The sequence below is a fragment of the Leuciscus leuciscus genome, assembly GCF_965113295.1.
Source record: "Leuciscus leuciscus genome assembly, chromosome: 4".
In the NCBI taxonomy this organism is placed as follows: domain Eukaryota; kingdom Metazoa; phylum Chordata; class Actinopteri; order Cypriniformes; family Leuciscidae; genus Leuciscus; species Leuciscus leuciscus.
Window position 1 is genome coordinate 43,918,881 of NC_138728.1, and position 20,284 is coordinate 43,939,164.

Consider the following 20,284-nt stretch of genomic DNA (forward strand, 5'->3'; position numbering starts at 1 on the left):
AGTACTTCAGCCTGTAGCGTAGCGGTGGTGGTGCAGATCGTCTGTATGCTGGTGGTAGGATTACTGGCCGTGGACTGCGAGGAGCGAGCAGGCAAGGTTGAGGGAGCAGTGGAGGTTGATGGCGTCGATGTAGCCGTTGGTCCAGCGCAAAACAGCGACAGCTGGGTGTTACGTCCCCACATCCTGGCTTGGTGGCTAGTAGACTCCCTGTGGGAATTAACCGCCTTCACCCCCATCCAAGTAATATTTATCGTTTTCTTGCAAACGTTGCAAAAAGCTTCTCGGCTGTTTCCAACTACTGGCCTAAGCCAGTCTTTAAACCGAGCGTCCTCCAGCCAGAGGTCCGAAAACTTGCACTTGCCCATATTTACTTGGTAAACTCGCGAGGAGCAGAGGTTTACCGCCAAGCTACCAGCTTCAACCGCCCAACGTACACATCGCGTGACGTCATTCCGTTCACTCGCTATAAATCCTTCCATATTTTTTTTCAAAACGCTATAAATCCATCCATATTTTTTTCCAAAACGCTATAAATCCATCCATATTTTTTTCCGAAACGCTATTAATCCATCCAGATTTTTTTTTCAAAATGCTATAAATCCATCCAGATTTTTTTCCAAAATGCTATTAATCCATCCAGATTTTTTTTCAAAATGCTATAAATCCATCCAGATTTTTTTCCAAAATGCTATAAATCCATCCAGATTTTTTTCCAAAATGCTATTAATCCATCCAGATTTTTTTCAAAAGCTGTAAATCCATATTTTTCCCCCCAAAAATTGTCTTTTTAAAAAGTATTTTGTCTTTTATTTCGTGTTTGCATTTGAGGAAAAAAACATGTTATGTAGCCTAACCGTTCGTTCTCCATTAAGGATGCTTTTAAAACTTTCACAGAGACATCAAACAGAAAACACAAAGCCTCTCTTTGAAACGAATTTCATTTTGTATTAATTTTATCTTAATTTTAATCCATGTTTCATTATTTTGTATAATCACAACACGTTCAGACATGAACCGAAACTCAGCGTATAGGTAGCCTAGGCTACTCGCCTCACAGTCCTAAACAAATTAGAAATATCCTATATCTATTATCTACAGAAAGCTTGAATTTTCTACTTTTAAACAGAACCATTCAAAACTAAATAAAAGTAGGCTATATATAGGCTAATCCGTAAGAAATGCATTTTTCTCCGGCGCGTTCACTACTGCAAAGATCGCGAGTCAGTGTCAACTTCATCTTTGCAGCTGACACAGTAACACTTGTTTATTAATAAACAATTAAAATGTCATAATATTTTTTTTAACGCGTCACCACTGCATGAGAGAGAGAGAGAGAGAGAGAGAGAGAGAGAGAGACAGACACACACGCAAGGTCTCTGCCGTGCGCTCGCTACACGGTTTGCACGCGCGCTTTTGCTCGCTCGCTCGCTCTAGATTCGCAGGAGATTTTAACTAATTTCCAGGCATCATTACATTACAAAAGGCAATTGTAATCTTTTTTTATTACTATTTTGGTATGATGAACATTCACCCGCCAGTGTGGCGGATAGTCTTTTGAGATTTACTCGCCAAACGGAAAATCTAACCGCACTTGGCGCTTGGCGGGTGTTAATTTCGGACCCTGGCTGCGGGCCAATAAAAACTGGACCTAAGTTTGGACACCCATGATATAGACCCAGTTAGATGGGGCTTCGAAAATGTACTACCTCGTCAGATGACGTTTACTACTTTTTACTACTTTTTACTGGCCTTAATTTGGCATAATTTAATTTACTACCTTTTACTACCTTTTACAACCCCGCGGAAACCCTGATAAAGTGAAAAAATTGTTGCAGTGGTTGTTTTTTAACTTTATCTAGCATTAAGAATGGCCTATCCTCGCGGGAAAATGATGGTGGAGATGGCTTTGAAACGCAAACACCAAGATCAAGGTAAGGATGATATGGATACATAGCTTCAACCAGTTGCTTCTTAAAATAGGAGGCGATGCCAAATTTGATCATGTAGCTGGTCTTGTCTTTGGCCAAAGCGAACGATTTGGCGATTTGGGAATCCGGGAACATCATGCTAAACAGCTCTCCTATGCCATCATTGGACTTGAACGAGTGGTGTTTCACTGCCAAGTCTAAACACCATAGTACTTCAGCCTGTAGCGTAGCGGTGGTGGTGCAGATCGTCTGTATGCTGGTGGTAGGATTACTGGCAGTGGACTGCGAGGAGCGAGCAGGCAAGGTTGAGGGAGCAGTGGAGGTTGATGGCGTCGATGTAGCCGTTGGTCCAGCGCAAAACAGCGACAGCGGTAGCTGGGTGTTACGTCCCCACATCCTGGCTTGGTGGCTAGTAGACTCCCTGTGGGAATTAACCGCCTTCACCCCCATCCAAGTAATATTTATCGTTTTCTTGCAAACGTTGCAAAAAGCTTCTCGGCTGTTTCCAACTACTGGCCTAAGCCAGTCTTTAAACCGAGCGTCCTCCAGCCAGAGGTCCGAAAACTTGCACTTGCCCATATTTACTTGGTAAACTCGCGAGGAGCAGAGGTTTACCGCCAAGCTACCAGCTTCAACCGCCCAACGTACACATCGCGTGACGTCATTCCGTTCACTCGCTATAAATCCATCCATATTTTTTTTCAAAACGTATAAATCCATCCATATTTTTTTCCAAAACGCTATAAATCCATCCATATTTTTTTCCGAAACGCTATTAATCCATCCAGATTTTTTTTTCAAAAGCTGTAAATCCATATTTTTTCCCCCAAAAATTGTCTTTTTAAAAAGTATTTTGTCTTTTATTTCGTGTTTGAATTTGAGGAAAAAAACATGTTATGTAGCCTAACCGTTCGTTCTCCATTAAGGAAGCTTTTAAAACTTTCACAGAGACATCAAACAGAAAACACAAAGCCTCTCTTTGAAACGAATTTCGTTTTGTATTAATTTTATCTTAATTTTAATCCATGTTTCATTATTTTGTATAATCACAACACGTTCAGACATGAACCGAAACTCAGCGTATAGGTAGCCTAGGCTACTCGCCTCACAGTCCTAAAAAAATTTGAAATATCCTATATCTATTATCTACAGAAAGCTTGAAATTTCTACTTTTAAACAGAACCATTCAAAACTAAATAAAAGTAGGCTATATATAGGCTAATCCGTAAGAAATGCATTTTTCTCCGGCGCGTTCACTACTGCAAAGATCGCGAGTCAGTGTCAACTTCATCTTTGCAGCTGACACAGTAACACTTGTTTATTAATAAACAATTAAAATGTCATAATATTTTTTTTTTACAGCGTTTAGGTGCCGTTTATATGAACGCGTCACCACTGCATGAGAGAGAGAGAGAGAGAAAGAGAGAGACAGACACACACGCAAGGTCTCTCCCTCTCTGCCGTGCGCTCGCTACACGGTTTGCACGCGCGCTTTTGCTCGCTCGCTCGCTCTAGATTCGCAGGAGATTTTAACTAATTTCCAGGCATCATTACATTACAAAAGGCAATTGTAATATTTTTTTATTACTATTTTGGTATGATGAACATTCACCCGCCAGTGTGGCGGATAGTCTTTTGAGATTTACTCGCCAAACGGAAAATCTAACCGCACTTGGCGGGTGTTAATTTCGGACCCTGGCTGCGGGCCAATAAAAACTGGACCGAAGTTTGGACACCCATGATATAGACCCAGTTAGATGGGGCTTCGAAAATGTACTACCTCGTCAGATGACGTTTACTACTTTTTACTGGCCTTAATTTGGCATAATTTAATTTACTACCTTTTACTACCTTTTACAACCCCGCGGAAACCCTGATAAAGTGAAAAAATTGTTGCAGTGGTTGTTTTTTAACTTTATCTAGCATTAAGAATGGCCTATCCTCGCGGGAAAATGATGGTGGAGATGGCTTTGAAACGCAAACACCAAGATCAAGGTAAGGATGATATGGATACATGAAGAAATATTTTTTTAGATATGCAATTTACTTTAGATTTTGTGAAATTCAGCTAGGATACTGGTAGCCTAGTTAGCTAGCTAGCGATGCAAACTTGGGCTAAGATAGGCTACTTGACACACAAAACACAACTATTCCTGATCCAAAAATAGCCTAATGTTACATAATAGATGGTTGTGTCAGCTGTAAGACACCATAAATCAAAGCCTGGATACTATCCAGCCAATCTGACAGTCCATGCACTCACTGACAGAAAACAACGCGAGTGGGTTGGGGACGCCTCGCGATAAGTAAGGGGAGGAGAAAACATTACCACGCAAACAAACAAACCCAGCAGATATAACTTAGATTGCAGCTTACCTTTTTTTTAACATGGTCAAACTCAAAATCCATGGAAAACGACATCCACTGAGAAGACAATCCATTGTTTAAATCCATCATGTGCCGGCTGGCTAACCTAATCTATCAAAGTGCAAGTTGTCCGGAGGTTGACATTTTAAGTGTCGCTGTGGGTAGGCTATTAGTAGGCAGACGTCCGGTTAAACAGTTCAAATTAGGGTGACCAAACGTCCTGTTTTCCCAGGACATGTCCTGTTTTCACGTCTTGTCCTGGCCGTCGTGGTTGTTGTTTTTTTATAAAGTGATGAAAATGTCCTGGTTTTCATTATTTTTCATTGGGCCGTTAAGCATATACTTTAAATTTATTGGCGCTTATCTTTGCACACACAACATATGAAACCGGCTAATCAGCACGTTCCTCAATCCGCAACGGCAAGCAGAGAGCACGTCAGAAAACAGAGGCCTCTGTGTGTGTGTGTGTGTGTGTGTTCATCTCAGCCTCATTGGTCTGTCGAATATTTGAAATGAACAATCAATCAAATCAAAGTAGGCGGACTTTATGTTCACAAAAACTTTTTTATACGTTTTTTTTAAAAAAAATTTATGGCCATGAAAAAAAATATGTCATGTAAAATGTGTTAAAGGGTTAGTTCACCCAAAAATGAAAATTCTGTCAGTAATTACTCACCCTCATGTTGTTCCAACCGCGTAAGACCTTCGTTCATCTTCGGAACACAAATTAAGATATTTTTGATTAAATCTGAGAGCTGATCACTCCTCCATAGGTCAAGTCAAGTCAAGTCAAGTATATTTGTATAGCGCTTTTCACAATACAGATTGTATCAAAGCAGCTTCACAGTATTAAATTAAAATAATACAACAAGGTTTGTTTCAAGTGGAATTTATTGATTGATCAAATTTAATTAAATATCCCCAACATATCCCCAACTGAGCAAGCCAAAGGCAACAGTGGCAAGGAACCGAAAAACTCCATCAAGTGACCTAATGGTGTCCTAAAACTCCATCAGGTGACCTAATGGAGAAAAAAAAACCTTGGAGAACCCAGGCTCAGTCGGGGGCCAGTTCTCCTCTGGCATTTATGAGCTAGAGACCGGATTGTATTTTGAACTGTAAGATTAAAAATATTATATGAATGCCTGGCTGAAGAGATGCGACTTTAATCTAGTTTTAAACTGGGAGAGCGAGTCTGAGCAACGAACAGTATCAGGAAGACTATTCCAGAGTTTTGGAGCCAAATGTGAAAATGCTCTTCCTCCTTTAGTGGTTCTGGATATCCTAGGTATGACCAAAAGCCTTGAATTTAGTGATCTTAAAGAGCGCGATGGATTATAGGGTGATAGAAGATCCGTTAAATAGACTGGAGCTAAGCCGTTTAGGGCTTTATAAGTCAGTAGCAATACCTTGTAATTAATACGGAACTTTATAGGTAACCAATGCAATGATGATAAAATCGGTGTTATATGATCATATTTTCTTGATCTCGTAAGAACTCTAGCGGCGGCATTTTGGACTAACTGTAGCTTGTTTATTGAGGATGCAGGACAACCAGCTAATAAAGCATTACAGTAATCTAGTCTCGAGGTCATGAATGCATGAACTAACTTTTCTGCATCAGAAACTGATAGCATATTACGCAGCTTAGCAATGTTTCTAAGGTGGAAAAAGGCAGTTTTTGTAACATATGAAATATGATTTTCAAAAGACAGGTTGCAATCAAGTATAACACCCAGGTCTTTTACTGTAGAGGATAAAGTAACAGGACATCCTATGATGTTAAAGTTGTATTGTGCGAGGTTTTGTGGCCGGTTTTTTGAACCGATAAGTATTACCTCTGTCTTGTCTGGATTTAATAAAAGAAAATTACGCGTCATCCAATCTTTTATATCTTTAACACACTCTGTCAATTTGGAAAATTTAGCGTTTTCATCCGGCCGTGATGAAATATATATTTGAGTGTCATCAGCATAACAATGGAAACTAATTCCATGTTTCCTTATAATATTTCCAAGTGGCATCATATATATTGAGAATAACAGAGGGCCTAACACAGATCCCTGCGGCACTCCATAGTTTACTGGAGTTATGATCGATTTTTCTCCATTTAAATAGACAAAATGGTAGCGGTCAGATAGGTATGATTTGAACCAGCTTAATGCTTGTCCTTGAACACCAGTATAATTTTGTAGTCGATCTAAGAGTAATGTGTGATCTATAGTATCGAACGCAGCACTAAGATCAAGTAAAACTAGTATTGAGATACAGCCTTGGTCAGAAGCTAAAAGTAAATCATTTGTGATTTTAACGAGCGCAGTTTCAGTGCTATGATGTCTGAATCCAGACAGAAACTTTTCATAGATATCATTTTGTTGAAAGAAAGAGCCCAGTTGAGCGGACACCACTTTTTCTAATATTTTAGACATAAATGGAAGATTTGAAATGGGTCTATAATTTGCTAGGTTATTATGATCTAATTGTGGTTTCTTAATTAGAGGTTTTATAACTGCCAGTTTAAATGTTCTTGGAACATGACCTAAAGATAAAGACGAGTTAATAATATTGAGGAGAGGCTCTTCCACTACAGGTAACACTTCTTTCAATAGTTTAGTTGGTATAGGATCTAATAAACATGTTGTTGTTTTAGATGAAGTGATAAGGTTAACTCTTTTTGTTCTATAGTTGTAAAGCACTGTAATTGTTCTTGCGGGGTGATAATTGAAGCTGAATTATAAGGCGCAATTGAAGATTGAACGTTTACAATTGTGGTTCTGATGCTTTCTATTTTCTCAGTGAAGAAGTTCATGAAATCATTACTACTGAACTGTAACGGGATATTTTGTTCAGGTGACGTCTGTTTATTTGTTAGTCTAGCCACGGTGTTAAATAAAAACCTTGGATTGTTTTGGTTGTTTTCTATTAGTTTGCGGAGGTGCTCAGCCCTTGCCGCTTTTAGGGCCTTTTTATAAAGTGACATACTGTCTTTCCACGCGATTCTAAAGACCTCTAAATTAGTTTGTTTCCATTTACGCTCTAAAATACGGGTTTCTCTCTTTAAAACATGCGTAGTATTGTTGTACCATGGTACTTTAATTTTCTCTCTGACCTTTTTTAATTTAATAGGTGCAACCACATCCAATGTTCTAGAGAGAATGGTGCTCATAGTGCTAGTTAGTTCTTCTAGTTCATCTGTTTGTTTGAGTTCAGGCAGCAGCTGAGACAGATTAGATAAGCAATTTGAGAAATTATCTATGGTGGATGGGAGGATTGTTCTGCCTGATTGATAACGCGGCGCCGCATGACATATTACAGCAGTACGTAATATGCAAGTTACCATGTAGTGATCAGTGACATCATTACTTTGTGGAATGATATCTATATCGGTTGGATCGGTTCCATGTGATATAATTAAATCGAGTGTATGATTAAGACGATGAGTTGGTCCGGTGACGTTTTGCTTGACCCCAAATTAATTTAATAAATCTGTAAACGCAGCCCCTAACGCATCATTTGGATTATCTACGTGTATGTTAAAATCTCCAACAATTAATGCTTTATCGACATTGACTAATAGGTCTGAAAGAAAATCTGCAAACTCTTTTAGGAAATCAGCGTAAGGCCCTGGCGGTCTATATACGGTAGCCAAGGCTAGAGATAATAGGGATGTTTTTCTAACATCTAAGAGCGTAACATTTAGTACAAGTACTTCAAATGAAATAAACTTATAACCCGTTTTCTGAGTAACATTGAGAATATCTCTATAGATTGTTGCAACACCGCCGCCACGGCCAATCAGACGGGGCTCATGCTTATAACAGTATCCAGATGGAGTAGACTCATTTAGACCGAAATAATCATTTGGTTAAAGCCAGGTTTCAGTAAGGCAAAGTACATCGAAGCTATTATCTGTGAGTATTTCATTTGCAATAACTGCCTTAGGTGTGAGTGATCTAATGTTTAGAAGACCTAGCTTTAGAAATTGTTTTTGTTTACTAATAGCAACATTTTCTGTTTTAATAACAATTAGATTTTTCCTAGATCCTGCAGTAGATTTATTATTTGATCTCACTAAACGAGGAATAGACACGGTTTCTATGCAATGTTCTACACTAGTATTTATATCAGTTAAGTTGGTGCAGCAGAGACTATGATTTGGACTTTTGGTTACTAAAGGTCCAAATCATAGTCTCTGCTGCAGAGAGAAGGAAATGAATAGTAGAATAAAGTCGTTATTTTTGTTTGTTTTTGCGCACAAAAAGTATTCTCAACGCTTGATAAACTTAAGATTGAGCCACTGTAGTCACTTGGATTATATTAACGATCTCTTTAATAACTTTTCTGGGCCAGCAAGTTTCAATCACATAGAAGCCTATGGAGAAGTGATCAGCTCTCAGATTTAATAAAAAATATCTTAATTTGTGTTCCGAAGATGAACGAAGGTCTTACGCGGTTGGAACAACATGAGGGTGAGTAATTACTGACAGAATTTTAATTTTTAAACTAATATAATGATATTCATTAGCTGCATGTGTCTAATTCATTTTCTTTTCTACATTTCAGTTTCTTTCGAGTCCTTTCCTGGGGTTAATGCACAAAATGCAGAGAGCATGCCCCCCGCGAAACTAGAGGCAAAGGAGTGGACAACTCCACACTTATCTAGACATCAGCGGATTCAGTGATGATCTGTTTTGTGGAGCAGATGAGCTGTTCACCCCGAGCACACCAGACCCCACTCCTCTGCCACTAATGACACCAGAGCCTGTGATTGCCCATGTCACAGCCCCAGACCCAGTTCTTCCACCAGTCACACCACTGCCTGTCCTTGTTCCAAACGGTCAAGCACACTCTCCTGCTCCTCCATCAGAGCCCACAAATAGACCACCAATGAGGGGACCATGTGGAGCTAAATGCCGACGGCAGTGCTCTGGAAAATTTTCCGAAGACAGGCGGCAAGAAATCTGGTCTGAGTACTGGAATATGAGGTATGCACAGAAACGGGCCTTTATCTTTGCCTCAGTCAGCCAGGTTCCAACAGAAAAGGTCTGTGCCAATGCCAGTCGGCAGCGGAGCAGCTCATTTGTCTACAGGCTGCACGACCACAAGACCCTGCAGCAGGTATGCAAACTATTCTATCTTTCCACACTAGGCTATCATCCCACCAGTAATAGCCTAGTTCTCTCAGTCATGGGCAAAGCAATAACAACTGCTCTAGCTCCACCCAACGACATGAGAGGGAGACATGAGCCTGCCAACAAGCTGGACTTGCAACCACTGATTGACCACATAGAATCCTTCCACCCGTCAGTCAGTCACTACCGGAGGGAGCATGCACCATTCCGGCGCTATCTCCCAAGTGATGTCACGGTCAAGCTTATGTTTGCCGACTTCATTGAAAAAGGTAACCGCTGCTCTTATGAAACTTACCGTAAAACAGTGAAGTCGAAGAACATAAGCTTTACCAAGCTTGGAGAAGAGGAGTGCGAGTGCTGTTTGCTCCAGGACCAGCATGTGAGGTCTGATCACCAGGGGGAGGCTGCAGAAAATTGCCCTCAGTGCGAGAGGTGGCATAAACACCAAACTGAAGCAGCTGAGACCCGACTGCACTACAGGTCGGATGCAGACAAGGACTGGCCTGAGAATACATCTGTCAGAAGCGTTGACCTGCAGAAAGTCATCATGCTCCCACGCATGCCAGGTGTGAAGTCGGCAGTGTTCACCCGACGAATATCCACATACCATGAGACCTTCGCGTCAGTAGGCAAAAAGCTAAACAAAAGAAAAACCATCTCTGTTATCTGGCATGAGGGAATTGCAGGGCGGAATGCCAAAGAAATCACATCGGCGTATGCAGCAGCACTAGAAAAAGAGCGCGACATCAGGCATGTTATATACTGGGTGGATAATTGTAGTGCCCAAAATAGAAACTGGTGTCTGTTTACTTCACTGCTGACATTGGTCAATTCTGAAACAATATCAGCTGAAGATGTCACTTTGAAGTTTTTCGAGCCGGGGCACACCTTCATGAGTGCCGACAGCTTCCACCATGGTGTGGAACAAGAAATGAGGCACAGACCTGGAGGAGTGGTTTTTGATTTTGATGACTTTTTGTCAGTGGTGGCCAATTCCAACTCTAGGAAAGTGGAGGTGGTGGAGTTGAAGAATGATGACATCAGGGCATGGATGAATGGCCATTCTGCAGCCAAGACTAAAAAAATGCCAAGGCTGGCTGAACTCAAAGTGGTGCAACTGCGACGTGGGTCAAGGTCCATGTTCGTGAAGAAATCCCATGGGGAGGAGGACTTCATAGAGCTGGACTTCCTGCAAAAGAAGTTCATTCCCTGTATACCAACCACCTTGAGGCAGCAAGACTGGGGTGTGGAGGAGGCCAAGAAGACGGAGATCCTAAAGAATCTTGTTCCCCTCATGCCTCCTACCAGGAGGTTTTTCTGGAGCTCCTTGGCTATAGGATAAATTAAGCCCCTCTGCGGACTGATTTCCGGACTCTTGTGATTCTCTCTCTCTCTCTCTCTCTCTCTCTCTCTCTCTCTCTCTCTCTCAACACACACACACACACACACACACACACACACACACACACACACACACACACACACACACACACACATCTGTGCAGGCAGACACACACACATCTGTGCAGGCAGACACACACACACACACACACACACACACACACACACACACACACACACACACACACACACACACACAACCAAAATACCAGCAGCATTTTTCATTTTATTCACCTCTTAACATTCTTTCTTTTAATTTTCTTGTTCATTTAATACATTTCTTAAAATCATTTTGTTGTTAAACTCCCTTCTTTGTAAACTGTCATAAACTAACTATATCAAGAAAATCTATCCTAATCACATCAAATTTGTGAGCGAGAACTGTAGTCTGTACATGCATGTGGTACTAAATACATTTTCCATTTTGTCCAGGAAAATGTATTACAGTTTTTCTCAATTGCTAAAACACTAAACCCTATTGTCTGAACCAAATGCTCAGTTGCCTGAACCCACTGATTGAATCAATCACTCTTTTGGCAAAACCATAAGCACTTTTCACCTGTTTAGACACAACTTGCCAACACATTTTCATTGTGATGCACCCGTGCTGCATAATGGTGAGCACAGGTGACAAAAGTCAAACACAATTAAAGCACAGGTGTCACCACTTGAACACAACAACTCAAAATTGATCACACTTGTGGCTAATGATGTGAGGGAACATATACAGTAAGCCAGTTCAGAGAGCACTGGTTTGTGAGGCCCTACAATGGATAGAAATCTGAGAGGAAGAGTTCGTGTGAGAGGAGGTCGAGGTGGTCAGCGAAGACAAAGAACAGTAATATTTGATGAAATCAGAGCTACTGTGATTGACCATGTTCTTGTCCATGGTATGAGCATGAGGGAGGCTGGACAAAGGGTACAACCAAACATCAGTAGATTCACTGTGTTCACCATAATCCGAAGATTTAGAGAAGAGAACTGGTAATTACCTTTTTTTGACATTATAGTACAGTATGTAAATGTTGACAGCAATTACTGTATTACATACTATATACTGTACCACAGTATACTGTAAGTAAATATATGTTTCAGTACATCACTGTACCAATGTACTGTAGTATTGTAATGGAGGGTTGGTCTAACTGTTTGTAGGCCTAGTTTTCCATGTATATTTTTTGTAACTCCATGTTCTCTTTTTGTAGAATTGAAAGACTGCCACATGGGGGTGGGAGGACAGGTATGTTCTCCCTACAACAAGAGACCCTAATTGTTGATATGGTCCGTGAGAACAATGCCATTAACCCTCTGAGGTCGACAAACGCGCCCGCGCGTTTTGCTGGATTTTTTTCAGTTCAGTTCAAAAGAAATAAATTTTGCTCTGTTGACTTTGATATTACAAGCAAGTTTCATACATCAATCGATTCTGTTAAATGTGTATTATTTTTGTGTATACTCACAATAAAAACAAAGTGTTGTGCTTTTTGCCAAATAAAGAAAAATAAACGTGATGCGAGTTCTGCCTTCTCTCTGCCAGTGAAGACCATTCTGAAACGCGTCCGAAAATGAACAATAACTCAACGAATACTGAGTCAAACAGGCATACAGACACACAGGCATGAAGCTTGAATTCTCTTCTTTAAAATGAGGTAATTTATATAAAAAACAAATATTCTCATCTTGTGAAATCTGTATTAAAAGAGCGATTCCAGTCGAGCTAATTAGAGCTCATTCAAAGGTAATGTGACTCCGCCCACGGAGAGCGCGCGCTATTCAAACGCAAATTACTGAGGCAAACCTGTGAACGCCCCCCATATCAGCTCGAGAAAACACAAGTTTAATCATATCATTGTAGCCTACGTGTTTACACCATCTGGCAGCGCTGTGAGGAATAATAATAACGGAAAATCTACCTCAGAGTGCGGGTATTGCAGGAGAGAGGATCCGAATATGTAGTAAGTTTTTTTTCCTTCTCAAGTTAATCGCGTTTCTGTGAATGAATGAACGGCAGCCGCAGAGATGCGCGCTGTTTATCACAGCTCGCAAAAAGACAGTTTAAATTTAAATTGCGTCTCTGTGTGAATGAATGATGATGTTTTAGCAAACTGTATTGCTATACTGAGATGAGTAAACTGAAAATTAACATTTATATGCCCTAATATTTCATAAAAACAACGTTACAGTCAGGCGTTTCTGTTTGTGAATGAATGTTTCGGTTTTAGCAAACTGTATTGCTATACTGAGTAAAAATCGACTGAAATGTTGAAATAAAATGTATTTGTATAAGCAACGTATTAAACTGCAAATTAACATTTATATTTCTTATAATAAAAACGAAAGACCTATGTTACAGACATATGAAAGACAACATTTCGTTGATTAGTTTTGGATAGATTATACATTTTTACTGTAAAATATCTGCCAACTCAAATAAGCCAATATTTGTTTGCCAATATTTGCTCATGTTAAATATAGTATGTTTTGTCAAAAATAAAGTAATCAAATAATCAATCAAATCCTTAACTTTGAAATATGTATGATAAAATGTATACTTTAGTTTTTACAAAGAAAGATTACACTTGAATTGTTGTTGTAATTGTAACCTTTTTAATAAAAAAATATATTTACAAGGTAGATGTAAACAAACTATTAAAAGGTAATAAGGTAATAAGCCTTTTCTTTAAATAATTTTTATTGTGTTTTATTAGTGACAAATTTGGGGAGAGGATAAATATTCCAAAACTGAAAATACAGTATGAGAATTAACTGCACAATTACTAGACATGTTTTCCTTGGATATTATAGGCCAAATTGCAAGCACACTATGTGGAAAAATAAAATATAATTGAGATGCTTCCAACTGTTGCTCTTGCATTCTTGTGGCTCAGTGACTCACCTGAATGAAAGGGTCATTAAGTATGCAGGCCCCATTGTCTCCTAAGGTGTGAACCACTAAATATGCATGATCGTTGACGCCCACTCCGCATATTGCCTTTCCAAACAGAAAGTGCTTTGCAAAATTCAAATCAATGTATTGTGTTATGTGAATGATAAGGGCAGGATGATTTTCACATCATTTTGAAGAAAAAACACTAGGCAATGACATCTATTAGACAAAAGTCTTATTGGCACATATTTAGTATGTGTTTTATGGCCTTATTTCAGAAACTTTAGTTTTTAGTTTTTTCAATAACCACGCATAAACATTATTCTCTCAAAAATGCAGACATGTACATTCTTGTTGCTCACATATTATGATAGCCCTGTTTGTGCTAAATAGTGTGTAATTTTTTTTTGCCATTAATATGTTTATAAGCAACTGAAAAAAGCACAAATGTCAGGGCATGTCAGAACATCTCAAGGACCCCAAAAACCCCTCAGACCTCAGAGGGTTAAACTGAGTGAAATTCAGCAGAAGATCATTGAGGACCATGTAAATTTTGAGGGTATCAACAGTGTCAGCCTCTCTACTGTTGATCGTGTCCTCAAGCGCAACAGACTGCGCATGAAACCGCTATACAGAGTGCCCTTTGATCGCAACTCAGACAGAGTCAAAGAGCAAAGATTCCAGTATGTACAGGTTGGCATATATCCAGACACATTCAAATTTTGAGGGTATCAACAGTGTCAGCCTCTCTACTGTTGATCGTGTCCTCAAGCGCAACAGACTGCGCATGGAACCGCTATACAGAGTGCCCTTTGATCGCAACTCAGACAGAGTCAAAGAGCAAAGATTCCAGTATGTACAGGTTGGCATATATCCAGACACATTCAATGTTGATTACTCTAAGTAGTGATTTACTCTAGTGGCCTAAATCACTTTTTCCGTATCACTTACAAAACTATATCTATTTCTACAGAGGGTTTTTCAACTGGATGCAATGAAAAGACCCCATGAATTCATCTACATGGATGAAGCTGGGTTTAATCTCACCAAAAGAAGGAGAGGCCGTAATGTGATTGGCCATCGGGCCATTGTTGGTGTTCCTGGGCAGCCTGGTGGCAATGTCACATTATGTGCTGCCATCAGCAATCATGGGGTTGTCCACCATCATGCCAACCTGGGGCCCAACAACACTCACCAGCTCCTCATTTTCCTCAATCACATGCAAGATGCTCTGTTAGGGCAGCAGGATGAGCATCCCATCTATGTTGTTGTTTGGGACAATGTGAGTTTTCACAGAGCCCTCCAGGTTAGAGAGTGGTTCAATATGAACCAAGGTTTTATCAATCTTTGCCTTCCACCGTACTCCCCTTTCCTAAACCCCATTGAGGAATTCTTCTCCTCATGGCGGTGGAAGGTATATGAACGCCAACCTTACACCAGGGTAAATCTCCTGCAAGCCATGGGACTTGCCTGTGGTGACATGGGTGTGGAGGCATGCCAAACCTGGATACGGCATGCCAGGGGTTTTTTCCCCCGTTGCCTGGCCAGACAAAATGTGGCCTGTGATGTGGATGAAGTCCTGTGGCCTGACCCAGTACGGAGACATGATGCTGTGGCTGAGTAATGCACTTATTTGTATATTTTTGTACTTTATTTTTACATGGGCTTACTGTACACAAGTGGCAAACGCATAAGATTTCTGTTTGGTCTTTTCGTACAAGTGCTAAATGCACAGGTTTTTTTTGTTTTGCAACATGCATTTAGCCTACAGTGAACAATAAACATTTATTTCTCCAGCTTCATGTCCTGAGCATTGTGTTTTCTATCTTTCTACGTAGTGTTTAGTGACTGTTCAGTAGTGTTTTTAATTTTGATTGACTCGGGGCACGATTTGACAACATAGTTCAGTTTTGAGCACAGATTGAACTGTTTTGAGGTGAAAGTTTGGTTTTGCAAGAAGAGTCTGAGGTTTTGTGAATGTAGCTTGGAAATTGGGTTTTGTGTTCACAGTTTAGAGAAAAGGAGAGCAGCTTTCAAGAAATGTGTCTTCGCAATCGAGAAAAACTGTATTACAGAGTTTTTTCATTAATTCTGGAAAAACATACACCCAATGTCATCAGATATAAGCATATTCCAATACGTTTTGTCTGAAAAGGGTGAATGGTATTTGAGAAAGGGCGTCTACAGATTACTGGCATAGCCAAATCAAATCTTTCAAATGTAAGAAATATTTGTGAAAGGTTACTTTAACTTCTTAAAGTGTTATTTTACTTAAATTAAGAACACCGATAAAGTTTTAAAACGATCCAGTACAGTAGCCTTCTCATTATTTTTTATTTTGTAATATTCTATTGATGTAATATTAAGCCTTCTAAACAGAACTCACTAAATGTTATTTTAAGACTATCATTATCATAGAAATGTTTTTATAGAGTGATAAAAGTCAAAATGGTCAATAAATTAGAAGTTAAGGTACTTTGCCTTTTTATGAGCCATTATTGTTTTGCAGATAATGCAAAGGCAGAATGCAGTAACTTCCGAATAAGGGTCAAAGGTCAAGTTTGAGCTCAAATTTTTTTTATGTAGATAAATATATTCATTATGACAACTACTTGGCAAATTTTCAGTGTCCTACCTATCATACAATTGGCTGGACAACAAAAAAAACTTTAAAGTCATTTTTCTCAGTTTCACACTGGTGAGTTAAGGTCTTTTGCCTTTGTAGGGCAGTATACCAGAAGTGACATTTTCAGGAAGTGAAATTAGGGCTCTCAAGTTTTGAAGACAGGCAAGAGTAACCCCCATCCACCCATTAATGTTGTTGCTATTAATAATTGCTCAGACTTGCAGAAGAAAAGATTTGACACATGGCACTGACAGTTCAACCAAATAAAAAGTATTTATTAAAATTCCACGTGTGTGTGTGAGAGAGAGAGAGAGAGAGAGAGAGATTATGACTGGTGGTGTTTATTGTAAGTGTTTGTTGCCTTTTTGGACTTCTTTATCATGTGTGGTGTTGGCTCCCATTTGGAACAGTTCGGTTTAAAGGGATACTCCACTTTAAAATGAAAATTCTGTCATCATATACTCACCCTCATGTTTTTTTCAATCCTTTATGAATTTCTTTCTTCTGCTGAACAGAAAGGAAGATATTTAGAAGAATATCAGTAACCAGACAGTTTATGGTCTCATTGACTTCCATAGTATATTTTTTTCCTACTATGGAAGTCAATGAGACCAGAAACTGTCTGGTTACTGATATTCTTCTAAATATCTTCCTTTCTGTTCAGCAGAAGAAAGAAATTCATACAGGTTTGAAACAACATGAGGGTGAATATATGATGACAGAATTTTCATTTTAAAGTGGAGTATCCCTTTAAGCCCAGACATTTTCAGGGTCATGATTGTAGACAATATGTCAGTCATCGTGTGATAAGGAAAATATGACTAGGCCTAGACTACTTTTTCTGAGTGAACAGGCTGTACAACTGTTGGCTAAGTTACAGACACTCATGAAAAACTGATGCTAATTATCTGGGAAACATTCTCTAACAGCAGTCAAGTTGTCATTGTTTGTGTCAAACAAGTTGTAAATTTGTTGTAACATTAAAACAGGAGATCTTGACTTGCTCTGTGCTCAAAGTGATGCTCGGAGGTCCAGTGGTTTCCTCTGTGGGTGAACGAAACTTTCGGAAGATGTTGTAGCAGAATCACGTGAATAATTCCAGGATATGCTTTTTTTTCATTGGTTTTTGCTTTAAATCTTACCCAGATACTATGGTGCTATTTTCTGATTGGCTATTGTGTAGCCCCTTTCTTTTTTTTGATTGGCTGATAAGTGGCAGGCTCGACTAAGAACTCCAGGGGAGACGTGCTTGATTCCTGCGGGTTCCATAGTGAGAGCGGCACGGCCAGAGAAATTTTGCCAGCTGCGGCATATTAAATATATTATAAATAGTTTTTCCGCATGAGAAATACAATGTGTGGTGGGAGTGCTTGACAAAAGACCGAATTGAGTGACTGTCACGCTCAATGCGTGACACTTGAGAGCCCTATGACTGCCTTTTATAAGGAAGATGCCAAACAGACAAGTAAGTGCTCCTCTCTTTTAATAAATTTTCAATGAGTTGTGTTTAGTCTGACAGAAGAGGATGATCATAGTGTGTCAACCACGTTACTGTGATATCATGTATTAAAAAGTTAAAATACATGTGGTATCATGGTGTGAACCACATGGCTAGTAATGGCTGCCAAAAACATATTTCATCAACCCCGTTACGGGCAACCCTGTTACTGTTAACCTTTTCCCTGCCATATCCCAATATTTATTGTGTGTCCAGAATTATTTATACAATACATAATTATTATGTAGACTTTGTTATTTATATTATGAATAACATGTTTTGTCCCTAAATACATTTGTAAGTCCATTAAACTGATAAACCAAATTGTTATAAATAATAACCAAATAGGTTATTGAACAGAAATGTGTATTGACCCCATATCATTTCGTTAGGTTTTGAAACTTCTTCAAATCATACTAATAATATAAGTTACAATATGAAATAACCTATTGTGAACAAGAAAGGTGTTTTAATATGCATTTGAATTTTACATGTTTTTGTTAGGATGCCTCTTTCTGCAGCAGAAAAACAGTGCTGATACAGGCAGCGTAGGAATGCTGATTCTGAGAAATGACAAGAGTATTTAGAAAAAGAGAGGGATAGATGGAGGAAGGCAAAGACGCCAGCAAAAAGCCATCTATTAGATAATTCAATGAAAGAGAGATGAAAGCCAAGCGGAAATACTGGAGAGCAGAAATCCAGAAGAGCCAAAGCACAATTTACAGCTACCTTAGAGCAGTGCATGACCCCTCCCTTAGGTCCAGAGCCAGCTCCAGGGCCCTCAAGGTTAGAGTTCAAGGACAGAGGTTATGGCTTATTATATGAAGTAAATTTAGGTTTGACAGAAAGAGAGATAAAGTGTGTGTGAGAGAGAGAAAGAGAGATTGGTTACATAGATGATAATCAGTAGATTATCAGCATTTCATTGTGTTGCAGGCAACGTCGTAAGGGTCGAAGATCGAAGAAGGAGAGAAAAAGGCTCTGACTTGAACTTGAGGAAGTAAAGAAAAAGCTGAAAGAAGAAAGAAAAAAGACAGAGAGGTACAAAAAAAAGTTCTTCCATATAACAAATAAAGAAGCTTCGCCATTTTCTGAAGTCAAGCATCACCTGAGAACACCATCTGAGCAGTCACACGCACAGAGAACCCACAAATTTCATTCTGCACTTTTGAGGGACTGAACGCTGCGGAAGCCCCAGCCTACCTGAGGAAGGCCTGGAATACACATATGTACTAGCCCAGTGGGGTAGTGAAACATATGGCAGTCCCTGAGGTAGTCCCAATCCGAGGGAAGTGGGAGCGTACTCAGCAGGGACGACAGAACGAGTCTGTCAAGGGCAAGACACGGCTGAACTGCACGTGGCATCATGGGTCACCGTAGAGACCACTGGAAAAAACACCCAGTCTACTAGCGACTCCTTACTAGAGGTAGCAGACCCGGCGCCGGGCGGTCCGCCACGCCTGGCACCGGAGGGGAGGTGGAGGAACTCACGAGGCTCACCAACGTTGGGCGCCATACGGAGCAAAGGGCGCACGTATCCGGCCGAGGCGCGGAGTGGCGTAGCAAGCCGACACAACCTATTCCCTCGCACCACTGGCCGTAGCGAGTACTCGGGAGGAAACAGGTTCCACACGTAGGCTATAGAACCTAGCGAACGTGTTCGGTGTCGCCCAGCCCGCAGCTCTACAGATGTTTGTCAGCGAGGCGCCTTGAGCCAAAGCCCAGGAAGCGGCAACACCTCTAGAAGAGTGAGCGCGCAACCTGGGAGGACAAGGCTCACCCAGAGATTCATACGCTCGGGTGATAGCATCCACTAACCAGTGAGCCAACCTCTGCTTGGAGATAGCCTTCCCCTTCTGCTGGCCTCCGTAACAGACAAAGAGCTGATCTGAGGTCCTGAAGCTTTGCGTTCGGTCAATATAAACCCGCAGGGCGCGGACGGGACAGAGAAAAGCTAGGGCTGGGTCTGCCTCCTCCGAATGGATGCCGAATGGACCAAATGGACAGCTGTCCACAGAGTAAGTGATTATTTTAAACCAGGAAACTGGAAATAAACAGCATAAAGGAGGCAGCATGTCAAACAATGGGAAAACAGTGACACCTAGTGGTCACTTGCAGTTGTTGATCTGAAACAACCTTGACAACGAGCCATTAAAAAATGTGTTGTTTTTTTATTATTGTATTTTTTTAATATGTGAAGCTTGTAACCTGTAGGCTCCTCACTGTGCATAATGTTATTTTGGTCATGAAAAATGAATATTAATAAAATAAATCAAGCCACAATGTCTCACTTATTTATAGATTTTTATTCAAAAATATGAATTTCTCTGCTGTGGAAGGACTTAGCCTACTTCTTTTTTTACAGATAATTTCTCCAGCCTTTGAAAAAATCCTCTCACAAGGGACACTTGTTGCTGGCATGCAAAGATATTTTTTAGCCAGGAC

The 20,284-nt window shown here is 40.0% G+C and overlaps 2 protein-coding genes and 1 long non-coding RNA gene across 4 annotated transcripts in view; 2 read left to right on the plus strand and 1 right to left on the minus strand.

Annotated features, from left to right (window-relative positions):
* The window catches only part of LOC309496066 (uncharacterized protein), a 105,659-nt gene that overhangs the window by 19,650 nt on the left and 65,725 nt on the right, over positions 1 to 20,284 (minus strand). The window lies entirely within an intron of this gene.
* Positions 14,227 to 15,511, plus strand: LOC309496105 (uncharacterized protein). Of its 2 annotated transcripts, none has more exons than XR_014204958.1 (2): positions 14,227 to 14,567; positions 14,689 to 15,511. XR_014204958.1 is itself a non-coding variant. In XM_082166096.1 (2 exons), exons 1-2 carry the CDS (start codon positions 14,401 to 14,403, stop codon positions 15,337 to 15,339), a joined length of 828 nt encoding a protein of 275 aa, XP_082022222.1. In that variant the 5' UTR covers positions 14,227 to 14,400; the 3' UTR covers positions 15,340 to 15,511. The 2 variants fall into 2 exon arrangements, 1 of the variants encoding a protein (XP_082022222.1); XM_082166096.1 differs by having other exon boundaries at positions 14,227 to 14,577.
* Positions 17,306 to 20,133, plus strand: LOC309496167. The gene is made up of 2 exons (XR_014205025.1): positions 17,306 to 17,806; positions 18,776 to 20,133. It is a non-coding gene; the product is annotated as an uncharacterized lncRNA (long non-coding RNA).